The sequence below is a fragment of the Enhydra lutris genome, unplaced genomic scaffold, assembly GCF_002288905.1.
Source record: "Enhydra lutris kenyoni isolate GAN:26980312 unplaced genomic scaffold, ASM228890v2 scaffoldscaffold39, whole genome shotgun sequence".
NCBI classification, from domain to species: Eukaryota; Metazoa; Chordata; class Mammalia; order Carnivora; family Mustelidae; genus Enhydra; species Enhydra lutris.
This window is the reverse complement of record NW_019154123.1, coordinates 28,164,880-28,183,544: the sequence shown is the minus strand read 5'-3', so window position 1 is coordinate 28,183,544 and position 18,665 is coordinate 28,164,880. Positions and strand designations below refer to the sequence as shown.

The 18,665-nt window shown below is 44.9% G+C and overlaps 1 protein-coding gene across 1 annotated transcript; it reads right to left on the bottom strand.

Moving 5' to 3' along the window:
- Window positions 1–960: 960 nt before the first annotated feature.
- LOC111155147 (solute carrier family 51 alpha subunit) lies at window positions 961–18,358 on the bottom strand. The gene is made up of 9 exons (XM_022515222.1): window positions 18,321–18,358; window positions 17,680–17,774; window positions 7,108–7,262; window positions 6,099–6,172; window positions 5,527–5,685; window positions 4,860–4,971; window positions 4,425–4,571; window positions 2,254–2,359; window positions 961–1,507 (listed from the first exon to the last, which is right to left on the bottom strand). Exons 1-9 carry the CDS (start codon window positions 18,356–18,358, stop codon window positions 1,302–1,304), a joined length of 1,092 nt encoding a protein of 363 aa, XP_022370930.1. The 3' UTR covers window positions 961–1,301.
- Between the last annotated feature and the right edge of the window lie 307 nt (window positions 18,359–18,665).

The window sequence follows — 18,665 nt, the reverse complement described above, 5'->3', positions numbered from 1 at the left end:
TTGTTCCACGACCATATTCTGAGGGAAATCCTTTTGCAGCTTTGCATAGAAGGCTCAAAAAGCCATTGGCGCTCTAAGGGAGGCTGATCCAGATCTATGAGGTCTAATGTCATCAGTGCCCTAATGACACATCTATAAGGGAAAGAATACCTTCCATCTGATCTTCAGAAGCCTGGTTTCTTCTGAGACTTCAGGTTTGTACTATTTTTGCCTGGTTGAGTTCCTTTTTTGTTGTTGTTGTTGACATACCATGTTACATTAGTTTCAGGTGTACAGCTTAGTGGTTTGGCAAGTTTATACATTATGCTTTGTTCACCACAAGTATTGCTACCATCTGTCCCATTACATTGCTATTACAATATCATTCACTGTATTCCTTTTTTTTTTTAAGATTTTATTTATTTATTTGAGAGAGTGAGAGCAGGTGTGCATGGGCAGAGGGAGAGGGAGAAAGGATCTTAAGTAGACTTTGCACTGAGCGCAGAGCCCGACACAGGGCTTGAGATCATGACCTGAGCCAAACTCAAGAGTCAGATGCTTAATCAACTGAGCTACCCCGGTGCCCCTCATTGACTGTATTCCTTATGCTCTTTTTGTTCTTGTGACGAACTCATTCCACAACTGAAGGCCCATATCTCCCACTCCTCTTGGCCCATTTTGCCCAACCCCTCACCTCATCTCCTCAGGACCGTCAGTTCTTTGTATTTATAGTTCTGATTCTGCTTTTCATTTGTTTATTCATTTTCTTTTAGATTCCATTTAGAGTGGAATCATATGGTATTTGCCTTTTTCAGTTTGACTAATTTCACTTAGCATAATACCCTCTAGGTCCATCCATGTTGTCTCAAATGGCATGGTCTCCTTTTTATGGCTGTATAATATTCCATTGTATAGCTATACCACATTTTCCTTATCCATTCTTCTATTGATGGACACTTACGTTGCTTCCATATTTTGGTTATTGTAAGTAATGCCACAATAATTGTAAAGGCTTGCCTGGTTGATTTCTTCTCCTGTTCTTATAACAGGCAAACTACCACATACTTTCCCCCCCTTTCATTGGCTTTGGGAAAACTCAGAGTGACCTTTCAATATACAAGCTTCAAGGGCTAATAGTGTCACCCACAGAGGCAATGTACCCAACTGTAGAATTTTAAACTCTATCCTGTTTATTATAAAACTTAAAATACCTTCTCCAGACAAGGTCCAAAATAATTGCATTCTATTCCATAATTCTTCATCTCCTACAGTCAAATGTAATCTGTCACCTTGTTCTGGAAATGGAATCCATTCCCCTGTGGTCAAGGTTGAGGGGCAGTGAGGAAATCTTGTGCCCATTTAATGTGTACAGTGTCTCTTTCAATGTCCACTTTGGAATTTGAAGTCAAATCCAGGTCTGAGGAAGAAAAAGGTTCATATCCAACCTTGTTGTCTTTCCTTCGGTAGTACATGCGTGTCAGCACAGTCATTAGAAAAGTCTCCAGTACGAGGAGGTGGCAATTCATAACTGCAGCATGGAGTGAAATATAATGTAAGTTATCCTAAATTGTAGAGATGGTATCCCTCTAGCAGCCCTGGCATGTGAGTTCAGCAAAACTTTCTCCAATTTGTCCTCAAACCATGTCTAGAGATACTAAGTTGTCATAAGTAACGTAGCAGATTAATGGTAAAGCCAAAACTGGAACTTGACTCTCCACCTTCTGCAATCTGAGACTAGCATTAAACCCCATTTCTTTTGCATGTTTTATGAGCATCATGTTCCTTTTTTTTTTTTTTTTTTTTTTTTTGAGAGAGAGAGTAAGCAGTGGGGAGGGGCAGAGGGACAGAGAGAATCCCAAGCAGGTTCCATGCTTAGTATGGAGCCTGATGTGGAGCTCGAGCCTTCAACCCTGAGATCATGACCCAAGCAGACATCGAAGAGTCAGATATGCTTAACCAACTGAGCCACCCAGGTGCCCCTATCAGCATGACCCACTTTCAGACCACACCCATTCCTCTCCCAGAAGCTGGGAATTGAACCTATGGCTTCCTGGGTTGGCCATCAGGGTTGGCCTCAAGCTGTGGGATTGCAGCTCTCTGTGTGGTCAGAGAAGTCACCATCTCCTTAAAACCCCACTAAGACTTCTTGGTGATGCCTTTCTGAGTATTCTGAGCAGAAGCCAGGCTGGCCCAACCTCTGTTCTAAGGTCCTCTCTTCCCTGACCCTCCCTTCTCACCCATTCTGGAATAAGAGAGGAACTCTTCTGTGCTCACCTTGAGACCTGATTTTAGAGGAAAAGGGAGGTGAACAAGCAATCTGCCCACTGTTGGCCAAGACTGAGAAGATGGATGGCTGCAGGGCAGTCAGGATGAGGAGCACCTGCAGAACAGAAGAGAAGCAAGGGCAGGAGAGGCCCAGCACCCGTGGCACTGAGGCCAGTCGGCGCACTGCTGTGCTTGGCCTTCCACAGTGCAGTCAGCTGACCTTTTGATCTGGCAGTTACAGAGGGTTGAAACTCACTTAAGTAAAGTTTTGTGGACTTGTAATCCTTAGGCAAATTATAATCTTTGTCTTCTACCCAATATTTTATGAGATGTGACAAGAAACAAGAACTGATTTGGGGTCCATGTTTGTTTCCCTATCTCAGCCATGGCTACTAATGAGTACTCAGTGAATGAACAGGGTGGATGGTTAGAGAAGACCGTTTCCATCTGGCTCAAGGACCTAAGATTCCCTGCTCCTAAAATGATGGGCAACTGGCCATGAAGGAAAGCGCCCTTTGAAAAATCTCTACAGTGCCAGGCCCTGGGGGAAAGGGGGAAAGGGGAATTAATGTTCAAAAGGTACAGAGTCTCTGCGTGGAAGGCGAAAAAAGTCTGGAAATGGATGGTGGTGATGATTGCACAACAATGTGAATGCACATAATGCCACTGAACTCTACACTTAAAAATAGTTAAAATGGTAAATTTTATGTATATTTTGATACAATGAGGAAAAAAAGAAGAAAAAGAAAATCTCTGTCCAGAGGCTTCATCAACACCTGTGCCCCCGAGTGCTCTTTTCTGAAGAATCAGCCTCTTCAGGGCAGGCGTCCCCCAATAGTCACGGGCAGGCCTGGCAGTCACAGGACTTTTAGCCCGTGGCATGACCCTAAATGCTTCTGCGGCCCAGATCTTTTCTGCCCTTTCAGTCCCTGACTCATTTCAGGCTCTTCTGGCCCATCTCGTCTTCAATTCTACCTACTGTGTGCCCAGAAATCCACATCTTGGAGGCATCTGCTTAGATCAAATGAGAATTTATGTGAAATCTCACTGTTAACTACAAAGCAGTCACTATGCTGTGGGAATAGGAAAAGGGCCTAGCAAGGAGACAGAAAAAGTGGAGAGAGAAGGAAAACAAGATTAGGCTAGAAATCATTGCATTTGGTGGAAGTTCTCTAGGCTTTAGAAAATGGAAAGTGTAAAAGTGAAAAAATGTGCCTTGCAGAGAACTTCGAGAGAGGTGTGCAGGTGAAGAGGCAGTGTGATGAGAAGAAGGAATGTGGATCTGAGAGTTAGATCTAGATTTAAATTCTGGCCTCATAACTACATGCCTTCGAGCAAGCCCGAAGACATCTCTGGGCCTCATTTGCACAATAGGAATAATAATGACTCCTAAGATGATTGTGAGAATTTAGAGGTAAATGTATGAAGAGTCCCAAACGTGGTGAAAGTAGTTCACAACTATGATCATGCTGGTGCTCCTGGTATTGATGAATTATAGAGCTTTAGAAAGTATTGGGTAGGAAAAAGTAAAGGGAGAAGATTTTAAGGTTGATAATACATGTTTTAAGAGTTGAAGTGGGTCCCTAAAGTAATATTTTGAAGTCCCAACCCCAGTATCTCAGAATGTGATCTTATTTGGAAATAGCATCATCATTTTGGTTAACTGATTAGGTATCATGAAGATGACATCGTGCTGGAGGGTCCTTATTCCCATATACTGTTGTCCTTCTAAGAAGAGGAAAAGAGACGACACATGACACGTGCCATGTCATAAGGAGACAAAATCCATGATGCAGCTGCTAGCTGGTGATCGCTGGCCAACCACCAGAAGTTAGGAAGAGGCAAGGAAGAATTCTCCCCTATAGGTTTCAGAGGGAGTGTGGCCTGGCTGACCCCGTCCTTGATTTTGGACTTCTAGCCTCCAGAACTGTGAGACAAGAAATTTTTGTTGTTTTAAGCCACCCAGTTTATGATCCTTTTTGAGGGCGGTGCTAGGAAGCTATTACAGCACAGAAAAGCAAAAACTGGGAAGGGACAGGAATCATTTTCTATATCTCATAGGAAACCTAGGCTTAAGAAGATTCCCAGACCCACTTTTGGTGTTTATTAGTCTCAGTTCCTAACCCCAGTTGTTGGTAGCTCTAATATTAACCAGCTTTTCTTTTCCAGGGTATAGTTACCTGAAAGAGGACGAATTTGGCTCCTATATTCTGCTCGCCCAGGTGCATCTTGGCTTGACGGAAAATGATGGCCAGGGCCCAGAGAGCCAACAGGGTAGACACACCGAGGAAAGTGTTGATCCACAGAGCTGTGCTTTCCTCAGAAATCTGGTGGCAGATCAAAAAGTAGTGAGGGAGGTGAGCCTTTTCTCCTCCTTTTATTTCTCCTCTTCCATAGTGGGAAAGGTAATTTAAAAAAAGCCCCAAAGCCTTGACCTGTTCCACTCTCCTCTCCCCACCAGTCTCCAAGCCTCTACTTTTCCATGGCCACACTGTTGCTGGCGCTACCCTGCCTGTGGGGCCCTGTTGCAGCGGATGTTGGCTCCAGCTCTTCCTTCTAGAGCTCAGAGGTACTAAGTGAGTCTTAGACTTTGCTGCCCCTTACTCCTGGCTTACGTCTGCTGGGTCAAAGATGCCATCGGGGATGAGAAACAGGCCCACGAGGCTCAGTGTTATCTTGAAGAAGGCATACTGGAACGGGCCCAACATCAGCAGCTGAAGCTTCTTCCTGAAGGAAGAAGAGGGTTAGGAACATGAACCCACAAACTGCCTACCTCAAGAACACCTTCCAGGTCCCTCACTGGGCTCCTGAGCTGAGGCTTGGCTGCCATAATAGACACCAAAATGGCTAGATGGATGGGGACATAGGAAGAAGCCAGAATGTTGAGAGCATTGGAAACTCTCTTCTTGTCTCCCACTCATCCCCCCAGACCAGAATGCTGCCTTTTGGGCAAGAACTATCAGAATGTTGACCCCAATCTCATTAACCAAAATGGGCAAAAGGGACAAGTAAGTAGCCCAAAGTCCACTTTGCTCCAAATGGCTGAAGTTTGTGGGCAGCAGTGAGCTTAAGGGATGGAAATTGGAGTTCTCCTTCCTCTGCTCTCCTCACCCCTGTGTTGGTGGTGGCTGTGAGATGCCCACCCTCTCATCACTGGCTTTGTTCCATACCTGCCTGATTCTAAGAGACTTGAAGCAGAGCTGAGAGAGCCAGAGAGGCTTTTGGGGGAATGCAGGAAGAGGCTAACCTTTTCCTTGAGGAAGCCTCTCGCTCCCACCTCACCTGGTGAGCATGAGTGGGGGGCAGCAGGGGCAGCAGCAGCAGCAGGGGCCTGTGTGGACCATCATTGGAGTGTCCTTCAGTGTCCTCATTACTGCCTCCTTCCCACCAAAGCCTTCCACCATGACCCTCATCAGCAGGTAAAAGTATACTGCGTAAAACCTGGAGTGGGAACAGAGGTGAGCCTCACAGAGGGGAAGTGGTAGCCTGCTGAGGGGATACCAGACTACAAAGGGTGCAACAGAGATGGGGCTCACTGAGGGGGACATAGTAGGGACCAGGTAGAGTATGTGACCCAGCAAGAGGGAGAGACAGGAGAGGGTCCGGGGCTGAGGAAGAGGGGAATTGGGTCCTGGAGGAACAAAATGATTGACTGAGGATGAACAGAACCAGGAGTTCAAGGGACCTGATTAGCACAAGTTGAAAGGGGCTAGATTCACGATCGATTGGTTTGCAGGGATTTAGGGAAGGGATATGGGTTAAAAGAAAATGTGGACCCTGGAGTCCTGGGTCCTGGGTGAGTGGGGAGCAAAAGGGTGACCAGCTCAGAGCTGGAGGTGGGGCAGGACACTCACGAGGTAATGGCCATTTCCACGAGCATGAGTGAACGAGGGATCCAGAGACCAAAACAGCAGAACACAGACACGACCTACTTGGAGAGGAGCGAGAAGCTGTTTGCAGCAAGAAAGGAGTCTTTGTGCTCACTCTCTCAAACATTTTATGGCAAGGGCTCAAGGAAGCAAAACCTTAACAGTTGGGGTGTCATTACTTCAAATGGTTGGCTGGAAAAATAGTTAATTTTAAGAAGTCAACTAATTTTTTAAGGTTCTTTTTTTTTTTTAAATTCAGTGGTCATTTCCTTCTCTATCTAGGGTTAGAGACAGCAGGTCACCTTAAGTCTGGTGCTTGTTTGAAGATTATCTCATCCTATACCCCTGGAGTAGTGTAGGTAAGTTCATCCTTAGGAGGAATTGGGTCAAGATCCAACCCTTCCTTTTCAACATCGCATGTTACTAGAGCATCTCTGATGACTTGAGATGGCCCAGGCAGGTGTCCTCTGGTAGAAAAGGACCTCAAGGGCTCCATTCTGCACCCCAGACACACACACACAGACCTTACAAAGAAATGGAAGTCCAGTCTTAGGTCCTGGGAGCAAGCCAGAGACCTATATAATGTCTGTGAGGGTGAGTTAAAAAGATCTACAATATAAGGGTTGAGCTGAGTATGTCCCTATGGGGAAAAAATAGTTTCCCTCTTTCCCCTCTGAGGAACCACTGCTTTCCTCTACAGGAAGGGATATTTCTTTTAACAGTAATACTGTGGCCAGAAGTAGTGAGTAGGGATGCTGGTGGGCTGAGCAGTTTCTCTACCTGTCTCCTGGCTCTAAGAATTCAAACTCGCTGTCCCACTAATTGTTGGCTTTCCAAGCACGGGGTCCTGACTGCAATCGGAAATTACAACCCCCTATTCTAAGTGCGTAGAAGCAGGCAACCCTCTGGTGACTTGGATTGCTGAGTTTAGAGGAATTCTCAAAATTCCTCTAATTGTTTAGTCTCTCCCAAAGGGCAGCTACAAGGCCCTTACCGTGGGTGCAGAGCTGCTCCAGAGCAGGGTGGTCCTCTTGATGGGACAGTGTGTGTTCTTGTACAGGTAGACAGCATCCTCCAGGAAGATGATGACTGAGCCCAGGGCAAGCAAGGTCATGATGACTGTGAGGGCAATTTCTGCAGGGTCCAGTGCTAAAGTGGAAAGAGAGAGCAGATTCTCCTGAGCTGAAGTCCAGGACTGAGGGGCAGAAGATACGGGCTTCTTCATTTGGATCTAAATGGCTTTAATGTATCTAGAATTATGTGGTCTAGGCTCCCACTCATGCAGAAGAATGGCATTTTCTTAGACTTAGAGTATCCAACATGTAGCTAAAAAGTAGTCATTCTTCTGCATGGATGAGAGACTAGACCAGATAATTCTAGGTATGGTTAGGCTTACCTCAGCCAGGATATAGACACCAAACAAGTTTTTGCTTAATTAGCAAAAATTTTGAATTAGGAGGTTGGCTGTGCCTAGTCAACTTTACTATTTCCAGTGAAAGGTGTCTGAAAGGGGTCCTCTAAGCAAAGAGAGACCCTAAAAGTAGTAGATCAGAAAGGAACAGAGACAATATACAATAACAGTCACCTTACAGGCAATACAATGGCACTAAATTCATATCTCTCAATAGTTACCCTGAATGTTAATGGGCTAAATGCCCCAATCAAAAGACACAGGGTATCAGAATGGATAAAAAAAACAAAACCCATCTATATGTTGCCTACAAGAAACTAATTTTAAACCCGAAGACACCTCCAGATTTAAAGTGAGGGGGTGGAAAAGAATTTACCATGCTAATGGACATCAGAAGAAAGCAGGGGTGGCAATCCTTATATCAGATCGATTAGATTTTAAGCCAAAGACTATAATAAGAGATGAGGAAGGACACTATATCATACTCAAAGGATCTGTCCAACAAGAAGATCTAACAATTTTAAATATCTATGCCCCTAACGTGGGAGCAGCCAACTATATAAACCAATTAATAACAAAGTCAAAGAAACACATCAAACAATAATACAATAATAGTAGGGAACTTTAACACTCCCCTCACTGAAATGGACAGATCATCCAAGCAAAAGATCAACAAGGAAATAAAGGCCTTAAATGACACACTGGACCAGATGGACATCACAGATATATTCAGAACATTTCATCCCAAAGCAACAGAATACACATTCTTCTCTAGTGCACATGGAACATTCTCCAGAATAGATCACATCCTCGGTCCTAAATCAGGTCTCAACTGGTATCAAAAGATTGGGATCCTTCCCTGCATATTTTCAGACCACAATGCTCTGAAGCTAGAACTCAATCACAGGAGGAAATTTGGAAAGAACCCAAATACATGGAGACTAAACAGCATCCTTCTAAAGAATGAATGGGTCAACCAGGAAATTAAAGAAGAATTGAAAAAATTCATGGAAACAAATGATAATGAAAACACAACAGTTCAAAATCTGTGGGACACAAGGCAGTCATGAGAGGAAAATATATAGCGGTACAAGCCTTTCTCAAGAAACAAGAAAGGTCGGGGCGCCTGGGTGGCTCAGTGGGTTGGGCTGCTGCCTTCGGCTCAGGTCATGATCTCAGGGTCCTGGGATCGAGTCCCGCGTCGGGCTCTCTGCTCAGCAAGAAGCCTGCTTCCCTCTCTCTCTCTCTCTCTGCCTGCCTCTCCGTCTACTTGTGATCTCTCTCTGTCAAATAAATAAATAAGATCTTTAAAAAAAGAAAAGAAACAAGAAAGGTCTCAGGTACACAACCTAACCCTACACCTAAAGGAGCTGGAGAAAGAATAAGAAAGAAACCCTAAACCCAGCAGGAGAAGAGAAATCATAAAGATCAGAGCAGAAATCAATGAAATAGAAACAAACAAACAAAAATAATAGAACAAAAATAATGAAACTAGGAGCTGGTTCTTTGAAAGAATTAATAAGATTGATAAACCCCTGGCCAGACTTATCAAAAAGAAAAGAGAAAGGACCCAAATAAATAAAATCATGAATGAAAGAGGAGAGATCACAACTAACACCAAAGAAATACAGACAATTATAAGAACACACTATGAGCAACTCTACGCCAACAAATTTGGCAATCTGGAAGAAATGGATGCATTCCTAGAGACATATAAACTACCACAACTGAACTAGGAAGAAATAGAAAGCCTGAACAGACCCATAACCAGTAAGGAGATTGAAATGGTCATCAAAAATCTCCAAACAAACAAAAGCCCAGGGCCAGACGGCTTCCCAGAGGAATTCTACAAAACATTTAAAGAAGAACTAATTCCTATTCTCCTGAAACTGTTCCAAAAAATAGAAATGGAAGGAAAACTCCCAAACTCATTTTATGAGGCCAGCATCACCTTGATCCCAAAACCAGACAAGGATCCCATCAAAAAAGAGAACTACAGACCAATATCCTTGATGAACACAGATGCAAAAATTCTCACCAAAATACTAGCCAATAGGATTCAACAGTACATTAAAAGGATTATTCACCACGACCAAGTGGGATTTATTCCAGGGCTGCAAGGTTGGTTCAACATCCGCAAATCAATCAATGTGATACAACACATTAATAAAAGAAAGAACAAGAACCATATGATACTCTCCATAGATGCTGAAAAAGCATTTGACAAAGTACAGCATCCCTTCCTGATCAAAACTCTTCAAAGTGTAGGGATAGAGGGCACATACCTCAATATTATCAAAGCCATCTATGAAAAACCCACCGCAAATATCATTCTCAATGGAGAAAAACTGAAAGCTTTTCTGCTAAGGTCAGGAACACGGCAGGGATGTCCATTATCACCACTGCTATTCAACATAGTACTAGAAGTCCTAGCCTCAGCAATCAGACAACAAAAGGAAATTAAAGGCATCCAAATCGGCAAAGAAGAAGTCAAACTATCTCTTCGCAGATGATATGATACTATATGTGGAAAACCCAAAAGACTCCACTCCAAAACTGCTAGAACTTGTACAGGAATTCAGTAAAGTGTCAGGATATAAAATCAATGCACAGAAATCAGTTGCATTTCTCTACACCAACAACAAGACAGAAGAAAGAGAAATTAAGGAGTCCATCCCATTTACAATTGCATCCAGTGAAAGGTGTCATGCTAGCAGACGTGGACCAATTAACATTATAATTAAAGCAGAATGTAATTAATGGTATACTTTAGGGCTGTTTAAATTTGATTTTAAAAATTATGTCATGAAACTGGGACATTAGGAAGGGATTTTAACAAAAGAGATATGGATACCCGAAAAGACTCCAGGGACATTTGACTCGTGTTGGCCTCATAATTAGTCTTAAATTAAATGTGGTTCAGTAGCTTTCCTCAGTGTTTACTGCAATCATTTGAGTAGTTGTTAAAAACTAGCTGTCCAGATCCTATCCTCAGAGATGCTTCAAAATCTTTGTGAAGAATGTGTAATATTTTTAAAAAACTTATTAGAACTCAATTTAAAAAAAAAAATTATTAACAGATCCACAAATGTATGGTCATCTGGTTTATGACAAAAGACTCCACTACAATTTATGGGAAAAAGGATGTTTTTTCAAGAAAATCTTCTGGGTTAACTGGATATCCTTTGGTGGATAAAAAATTGAGGGGACACCTGGGTGGCTCAGTTGCTAAGCATCTGCCTTCAGCTCAGGTCATGATCCCAGGGTCCTGGGATCGAGCCCCACATCGGGCTGAGTTGGAAGCCTGCTTCTCTCTCTCCCACTCCCCCTGCTTGTGTTCCCTCTCTCACTGTGTCTCTATCAAATAAATAAATAAAATCTTAAAAAAAAAAAAAGGACATTGACCCCTCCCTCACATCATCCAAAAACACCTTAAGTGTGAAAGTTAAAACAACGTTTTTAGAGGAAAACAGAGAAGTAGATCTTCATGACTTTAAGATAGGCAAATATCTGGGGTGCCTGGGTGGGTCAGTTGGTTAAGCGGCTGCCTTCAGCTCAGATCATGATCTCAGGGTCCTGGGATCGAGCCCCACATCGGGCTCTCTGCTCAGCAAGGAGCCTGTTTCTTCCTCTCCCTCTGCCTGCCTCTCTGCCTATTTGTGTTCTGTCAAATAAATAAGTAAAATCTTAAAAAAAAAAAAAAAAGATAGACAAAGATCTTTTAAAATAGGACACAAAAGCACCACCCATGAATTTAAAAATGGATAAATTGGACTTTCTTAAAATTAAATATTTTCATTGGTCAAAAGAAACCATTGAAAGGACAAGCTCAGACTAAGCAAAATAAGTCAGTCAGAGAAAGACAGATCATATGATCCCCCTGATACGTGGAATATGAGAGACAAGGCAGAGGATCATGGGGGAAGAGAGGAAAAAAATGAAACAAGATGAAACCAGACAGGGAGACAAATCATAAGAGACTCTTAACCATAGGAAATAAACTGAGGGTTGCTGGAATGGAGGGGGGTAGGAGGGATGGGGTGGCTGGGACATTGGGGAAGGTATGCTATGGTGAACTCTGCGAATTGTGTAAGACTGATGAATCACAGACCTGTACCCCTGAAACAAATAATACATTATATGTTAATAAAAAATAAAAATAAATTTAAAAATAAAATTAAAAATCATAAAGGGACACCTGGCTGGCTCAGTCGGTGGAGCATGCGACTTTTGATCTCCGGGTTGTAAGTTTGAGCCCTACACTGGGTGTAGAGATTACTTAAAAATAAAATCTTTATTAAAAAAGAGAAAATCACAAGGAAGAGAAAATATCTTTACAGCACCATACATATATTTATTGGAAAAAAAATCTTCATATAGGTGGACCTGCATAGTTCAAACCCATGTTGTTTATTTTTTTTAAGATTTTTTATTTTATTTATTTGACAGAGAGAGAGAGAGCGCAAGCAGCAGAGGAAGAGGGAGAAGCAGGCTCCCAGCTGAGCAGGGAGCCCAATGCCAGACTCAATCCCAGGTGTTCCAAACGCATGCTGTAAACTGTGATACATTCCCACAATAGAGTATCACACAGCAATAAAAAAAATAAATAAACTGATACATGCAACAAAACAGATTAATCTTTAATCTTTAATGATGAGTGACGGAAGCCAGACACAAGAGTATATACTGTTTGATTTTGTTTCTACAAATTGAAGAATGGGGAAAAATGATCTATAGAGGTGGTAGAGGTCTAAGTAGTGGTCTCAGGAGGCATAGTAACTGGGGCGGGAGTACAAGAGACCCTCCTGGTTGCTGGAAATGTTCTATTTTTTTGTCTAGGTGGTGGTTTCACAGATGTACACACAAGCAAAAATGCATCACAATATACACTTGAGATCATTACCCTTTACTGCATATAATTTAGACCTAAAAAAAAGATTTCATGTCGATAAAGAAGATTGCAAAATTAATAACCATGTTTGGTTATTTATAAAATTGGGCGCCTGGGTGGCTCAGTGGGTTAAAGCCTCTGCCTTCGGCTCGGGTCATGGTCCCAGGGTCCTGGGATTGATCCCTGCATCGGGCTCTCTGCTCAGCGGGGAGCCTGCTTCTTCCTCTCTCTCTGCCTGCCTCTGCCTGCCTCTGCCTACTTGTGACCTCTGTCTGTCAAATAAATAAATCTTCTAAAATTAAATTAAATTAAATTAAACCATGTTTGGGGAGAGAAAGGTAGAAAAGACTTGAAGGAAAGAGTGGGGCACAAATATCTTTATCTTATAAAGTGCGAAGTCAGGAAGTACTGCCCCTGCTTGGCAGAATAAGAAGTTATCTAAAGGAATAATAAATCTATAAAGATAACCAACTAAAAATATTGACATAATTACACGGAGAACGAAGAAGGTCAGGGCTGACAGAGAGAGAGAGAGAGAGCACATGAGCAGGGGGAGGGGCAGAGGGAGAGAGAGAGAAGAATCCCAAGCAGAATCCTCTCCCCACCCCTCCACTGAATGTGGAGCTCCCCCCACCTCTGCAGGGCTCAATCTCACAACCCTGAGATTACCACCCCAAATCACGACCTGACCCGAAATCAAGAGTCCCACACTCAACCAACTAAGCCACCCAGGTGTCCCGATTTCTCAAAACCAATGTCCATTGTGGGAAGGCAGAGTCACTCTTAGAAGCCTCTGTTGGCAAGACTTGCCCATCCCTGCTTGACCCTTGTCCTCCCCCAGCTCAGGGAGAGCTGAGAGTAAAAAGAGCCCTTTCAAAAGCTTTCAAGGTCGGAGCCTTTCCCAGTCTTCACTGACTCAACTGCTCCCTCCTCTTTGAAAATCTGGTCCACTTTGACTCCCAGAACCACAGTCCCCCTCATGGCCTCTGACCCTGGGTCTCTGGCACTGAATCCTCACCCTCTCCCACACCCTGTGTTCCCCCATGTCAAACACCATAGCTTCGCTGGTCTCTGTTTACTGAGGTTTGGGATTTCCCTACCACTCCTACACCCCTTTAGCCTCCCAATGACCATGTCAGCTGTGCCACCTCCGGAGCTTGGTGGCGCTCGGTTTCTGTCCATTCAGTTTTTCTCCCTAGCTCCCAGTGGCTGGTTTCTCCTCACTGAGATACCCGTTCAAATGCCCCTCCTTCGGCAGCTTTCCCTGAATGCCCCATCTCTCTCCCACAGTGAGGTTATTTACATATTTATTTTCTTGCCTCTTTTCTGCTGCCTACCCCTCCCCCGCAACACACCCTTGTAAAGTCCTGCAAGACAGCGACTTTGTCAAGCTTTGTTCTCTGTTCCATCTCCAAGTGCGTGGAACAGCAACTGTGGCTATTTGTTGAATGAAAGAAATAACCCATGTGAATTCCTATTGTCATCTCCATTTATAGGCTTTTCCAGGAAACTAAGTTTAGAGTTTAAGCACCTTACTCATGGTCACACAGCCTGGAAGTTACCGGGCTGGAATTGAAACCCAGGGGTTTCTGGCTAAGCCCATACTCTTAACCATTTCACAGGCTGACTCTTGGTGTGCGTTCCCACAGCTATGGGAGGGAATGTGGAGCGATATGAACAATGAGACGCAACCCTAACAAGTTGTTTAAGTTTGTGAAGGTGGGCTGGGGGCATATGTGACTCTTCAGTACAGACATGATTTGCAGTCTCTTGTAACTTCTGGCTTTGACGGTCTATATTCTTTCTCCTACTTGTAGTATCTATAGGCTCTTGTATTCACTGCCACAGCACAGAAGCTAAGAAGTTTCTCAGCATCCATAGATCCTGACACTACTGCTCTCCATGCAACTCATTTATCTTCTTTGGAGATTGTCCCCTACCTTATTTTCTGCATCTTAATAGATATGGGACAAAAATGTTCTATGGCCAGAGGCTTTATGGAGATGCCTTAAAGTTAAACCTGTTTCTTCCCATACTCAAGTTTTTAATCTGCTTTATACTGTAATTTCCTAGTGGAGGTTATAGAATATAACTTTTATAAAACTTATTTTTTTACAGATTCTGTGTTCATGAGGCACTACTTGAGATTCATATTCCAAGAAACACACTTTGGGAAAAGCTTGTCTGACTATTTTGAATACATTTACACCTTTAGCAACTAGCAAATTTCCCACCGTATCTCCAATAGAGAGGATGACTTTTTTAAAAAGGTAATGAAAATAATATTAGAGCATTAAAATCTTGAAAGAGTATCCCCCATAATTCCAGCTAGTTCCTAACCAGAGGTTATTTTCATTTTTGCGTGTTTGTCTTCAAGAGAGTTAAGAGCATAGGCTCTGGAGTCAGAGACACCTGAGTTCCAAGTAAAATCCCACTTGGTGCTCGCTCTTGACCTTGGACAGCTTATTCATCCTCTCACTAACTTCTTAGCACAGCATCTCGCAAGTAGTATTTGTTCAATAAAAGGTAGCTTTAAAAAACACCCGGGTTAAAGTACATACCTATTGTATTACTGCAATTATATTATAAAATTGTGTACATTTTTAACTAGCATTTCATCATAGCCATCAAAAATGATTTTTAAATCACAAAAGTTTCAAAAATAAAAATAAAAGAGCAAACAGCTATCTTTCTATATTGTCTTTTGTAAAAAAAAAAAAAGTTGGTATTTTACATTCAGGTATTTAAGCTGTCTGGATTAAAGCTACACTGGAGCTATTTTCACACGGATCCCCGCTCCGCCCCGGGACAAATACATTGTCCTGATGACTTCTTGGCGATTCCGTTTTGCCTACGGAGGGGGTGGGGGGGTGGGCAGGGGCATCACTTCACAGAGCGCATGCCCAGTTCCACGTTTCTACTGGTTTCTACTGGTTAGGCCTTTTGCACTTTCCTGTTCATTGCTTAGCCTCATTCTAAGTCTTAACCCCGTAGGGCAGGTGCCCTCCGCACATGTTTTCAAAATTGGCTTGGCTTTTCCTGGCTCATCACTCTTTCTCAGAAATGTTTGGATCGGTCCATTTAAGAATCCTGGAGGGAGTGTCACCGCAATCATACCACAGGCATTTCAAAAAACAGATTCGGTAGTTCTCCCCCAAGAGCTCCTCCTTAAATGGCAGCCAAGTTTAAGGGGCAACAGTTTACAGGCGAAGGAGGAAGGGTTTTGCCACGTCCTCAGGGCAAAGCCTCTTTGGGGCTTTCCTGCTTCTCGGGGTCATCGCCGCTGCCCTCACCCTGCCCCGATCCCCAGCGGGGTAGTTGCGGGATCTTTTCCTTCACTCGCCCGGTCTAGCTATCTCCCAGGCAGCCCGTTCTTTCTTGGGCTTGCCTCCGTTTTCCAACCCCCGCTCTCTTCCCTGACACCGTTCCGGCTCAGACTCATGTTCCCCATGCTGGGCTGGGGCGATGATCTCCAATGCATAGCCCGGCTTCTCGAGGCCCTTCTTCCCCGAAGTCCACCCCGTTTACTGATTAATGATTTTGCAGCCCCGTCCAGCCCCTCCCAATCTCGGAGCCCTCCCCGGCTCCTTCCGTCCTCAGGATAAAGTGCAACTCCCCCGCCTGAACTCATCACGCCCCACCTCACCTGCCCAGCCCTCTCGGTTGTCCCCTGCTTCTCCACCAGCGACCTGGAACCCTGCCGGATCAAGGTCCTCGGGGTCCGCGGCACGTGCCTGCCCCTTCTGTCTCCATCCCACCGCAGCAGCGCGCACCGCCTGCTCTCCGTTCTCCGACATTCCCCCTGGGAACGAGGCAGAGCGCTGGGCTACCAGACCCAGCACGGTCTCCCTTCTTTGAAGATCCCTGGGGCTTCTATTTGCACATCTGTCGCAAAGCAATGTGAGATCGATTTTTCCTGTGTGAGGCTGGGTTTCTCAATCTCAGCTCCATAGACACTTTGTTCAAGGTAACTCCTTGTGGTGGGGGACTGGTCTTTGTGTTCAGGGCAGCATCCCTGGCCTTTCCCCCACTAGATGCCCGTTGCGCCCTCTAGTCAGGGCCACTGAAACAGCCTCTGCGCATTACCAGAAGTTCCTTGGGGGACAAAATTGCGTCTGGTTGGCAAACTGCTAATGGAACACTTGTCGCACCAGCTGCACTCTGAACGAGAGGTTCCTGGAGCTGGACAGAGCAGCTGGCTACCAGCATGAACCCCAGAGCAGTTGCAAAGCCTCTCTGGACACTCTGGAGAGTGTTGTCATTCGCTCTGAAACAAAGCTGAACATTGTCCAAGCACATGCCCCTGTCTGTCTCCTGATCCACGCTGACCACATCCTCTGTGGTCAGAAAGTCTACTCACCGAAGTGACCATATCAGGAAGGAGGTTAGGTAAAAACATTAAAGATACCATAGAGGGGGTCCCTGGGTGGCTCAGTTGGCTAAGTGTCTTCCTTGGGCTCAGGTTGTGATCCCCAGGTCATGGGATCAAGCCCCGAATTGGGCTCCCTGATCAGTAGGGAGTCTGCTTCTCCCTCTCCCTCTGCCCCTCACCACCACACACATACTCTCTCCCTCAAATGAATAAATAAATCTTTATATTAAAAAAGATACCATAGAGACACAGACTCCTCTTCATCAATGTCTAAGAGGTGGTTAATCATGCAGTAGGAAAACAAAATGAAATAGGGATAGGAGCCACGTTTGCTATAAAAAAGCTAGGGTCATTTGGTTGTCATATAGGCGGCCAGGGAATAAACTGAGACCTGTATTCTGCTTTTCATTTTCAAAGCAATTCAGTATAAGATCTAGTTGGCCAACATTGTTGGAATACTTCTACAGGCTCGCCTAAATTTTAAGGACATTATTCATAGTGACCACCCCTCTAGAATGACAGAGACCCTTTCCCAGAGGCTCTTGTGTAGGCCCCAAGGGGGATTCTCTGGGGCTTGGATCATACGGGTGCCATCTTGAATCCTGGTTGGCTCTGGGGTTTGAACAATACTCCAGGCCAGTGTCCCCAACTTGCAGGAGCTTTGAGGCTGGGATCTGTGGGGGGTCCAGCATGCAGCTTTGTCTCCCTGGCTAGGCTACCATGCCCCTCTTCTGGCCTCTTGGATCCTTGAAGAGTTGCTCTTCTCTAAGGCCTTAACCATGACAGATAGATGCTATGCAGGCGGGCTGGCTGAGGACCACCTTTCATCAGCATCACTCAGGTGTCCTGGCTCCCTCCTCTCAGCTCCCTCTGGGGAGGGCCTCTGACTCACCTCTCAGAAGCTGGGCTGCAGTGGGAGCATGAGAGAAGCAGGCAGACGAGATGCTGTAATTGGTTTTCAGTAACTCCAGAAGATCTGCTGTGTACCTGTAGAGATACCAGCCTGTGTTCAGAACATGGAAGGTACCGAGGGAATACCAATTATCTCACACTCCCTCAAACACTTCTGAGTTCAGGGAGCTTGTACATTTCCCCTCAATGCCCCAATTCTTAGAGGAAATGGCAAATGGGCCAGGCTAGTGTATAAGATAAGTGCCCCAAGGCTATAGGCAGGCCTGACTTTGGTGCCCACTCTCTCCACTTCCACTGGGGCAGCAGGTCAGGCACTGACAAGAGAAAAAAGGCAGGGCCTCAGAGAAAGAGTGGGCCCTAAGTACCAGGGATGGGTCCACAGCTCTGTGCCTGCCCCTCACAGCCCCCACCTTTGGGATTTTTCTCTTCCCCATTGAGTGCAAAGCCAAGGCTCTGCAGGATCACACTGACCTCAGGGCCAGCCAAACCATTGTTCATCTGCCCCATTCTGTGTCCTGGGAGCCAAAGGCTCTGGGAGGGAGATAGGGCCAGGCCAGCGTGCTAGGGGCCTCCACTGCTTAGCAACTGGTTCCTGGCTCTGGGCCCGGCACCCTCACTCACCTGGGGTCAAGTTTTATCTGAGTCCTGTCTGGCTCCATCGTCTTCTCTCCCTCTCTGGCTTTCCCAGCAAGCAGTGAGGGGCAAGGAAGGGCAGGCTGGTGGGGGCCCTGAGGGAGGTGGCTCCCACGAGTCTTTCTGCCTGCTGGCTTTTGTCAGAGCAAGGACCTCGGCCACGTGTAGGTGCAATGGCAGGATCTTCTCCTCTACCTCTCTGTTCTCAGGCTTCCCGTGGCCACAGGTCCCTAGAGCTTATCTCAGAGTTCACCCCAGAGGAATTTGATCCTCTTGGCTGGCTGAGTTCCCTGCTTCCTGACTCCTCCCTCTCCCTAGGTGTTGTCCTTCCTT

What these genes read in the sequence shown, in the direction of transcription:
- LOC111155147 (XM_022515222.1), bottom strand. Translation starts at nt 18,358, where the DNA reads ATGGAGCCAGACAGGACTCAGATAAAACTTGACCCCAG. An exon ending in CAGATAAAACTTGACCCCAG is followed by an intron (nt 17,775 to 18,320) that starts GTGAGTGAGGGT and finishes GTATCTCTACAG; the next exon opens with GTACACAGCAGATCTTCTGG. An exon ending in GGAGCAGCTCTGCACCCACG is followed by an intron (nt 6,173 to 7,107) that starts GTAAGGGCCTTG and finishes CTCTCCAAGTAG; the next exon opens with GTCGTGTCTGTGTTCTGCTG.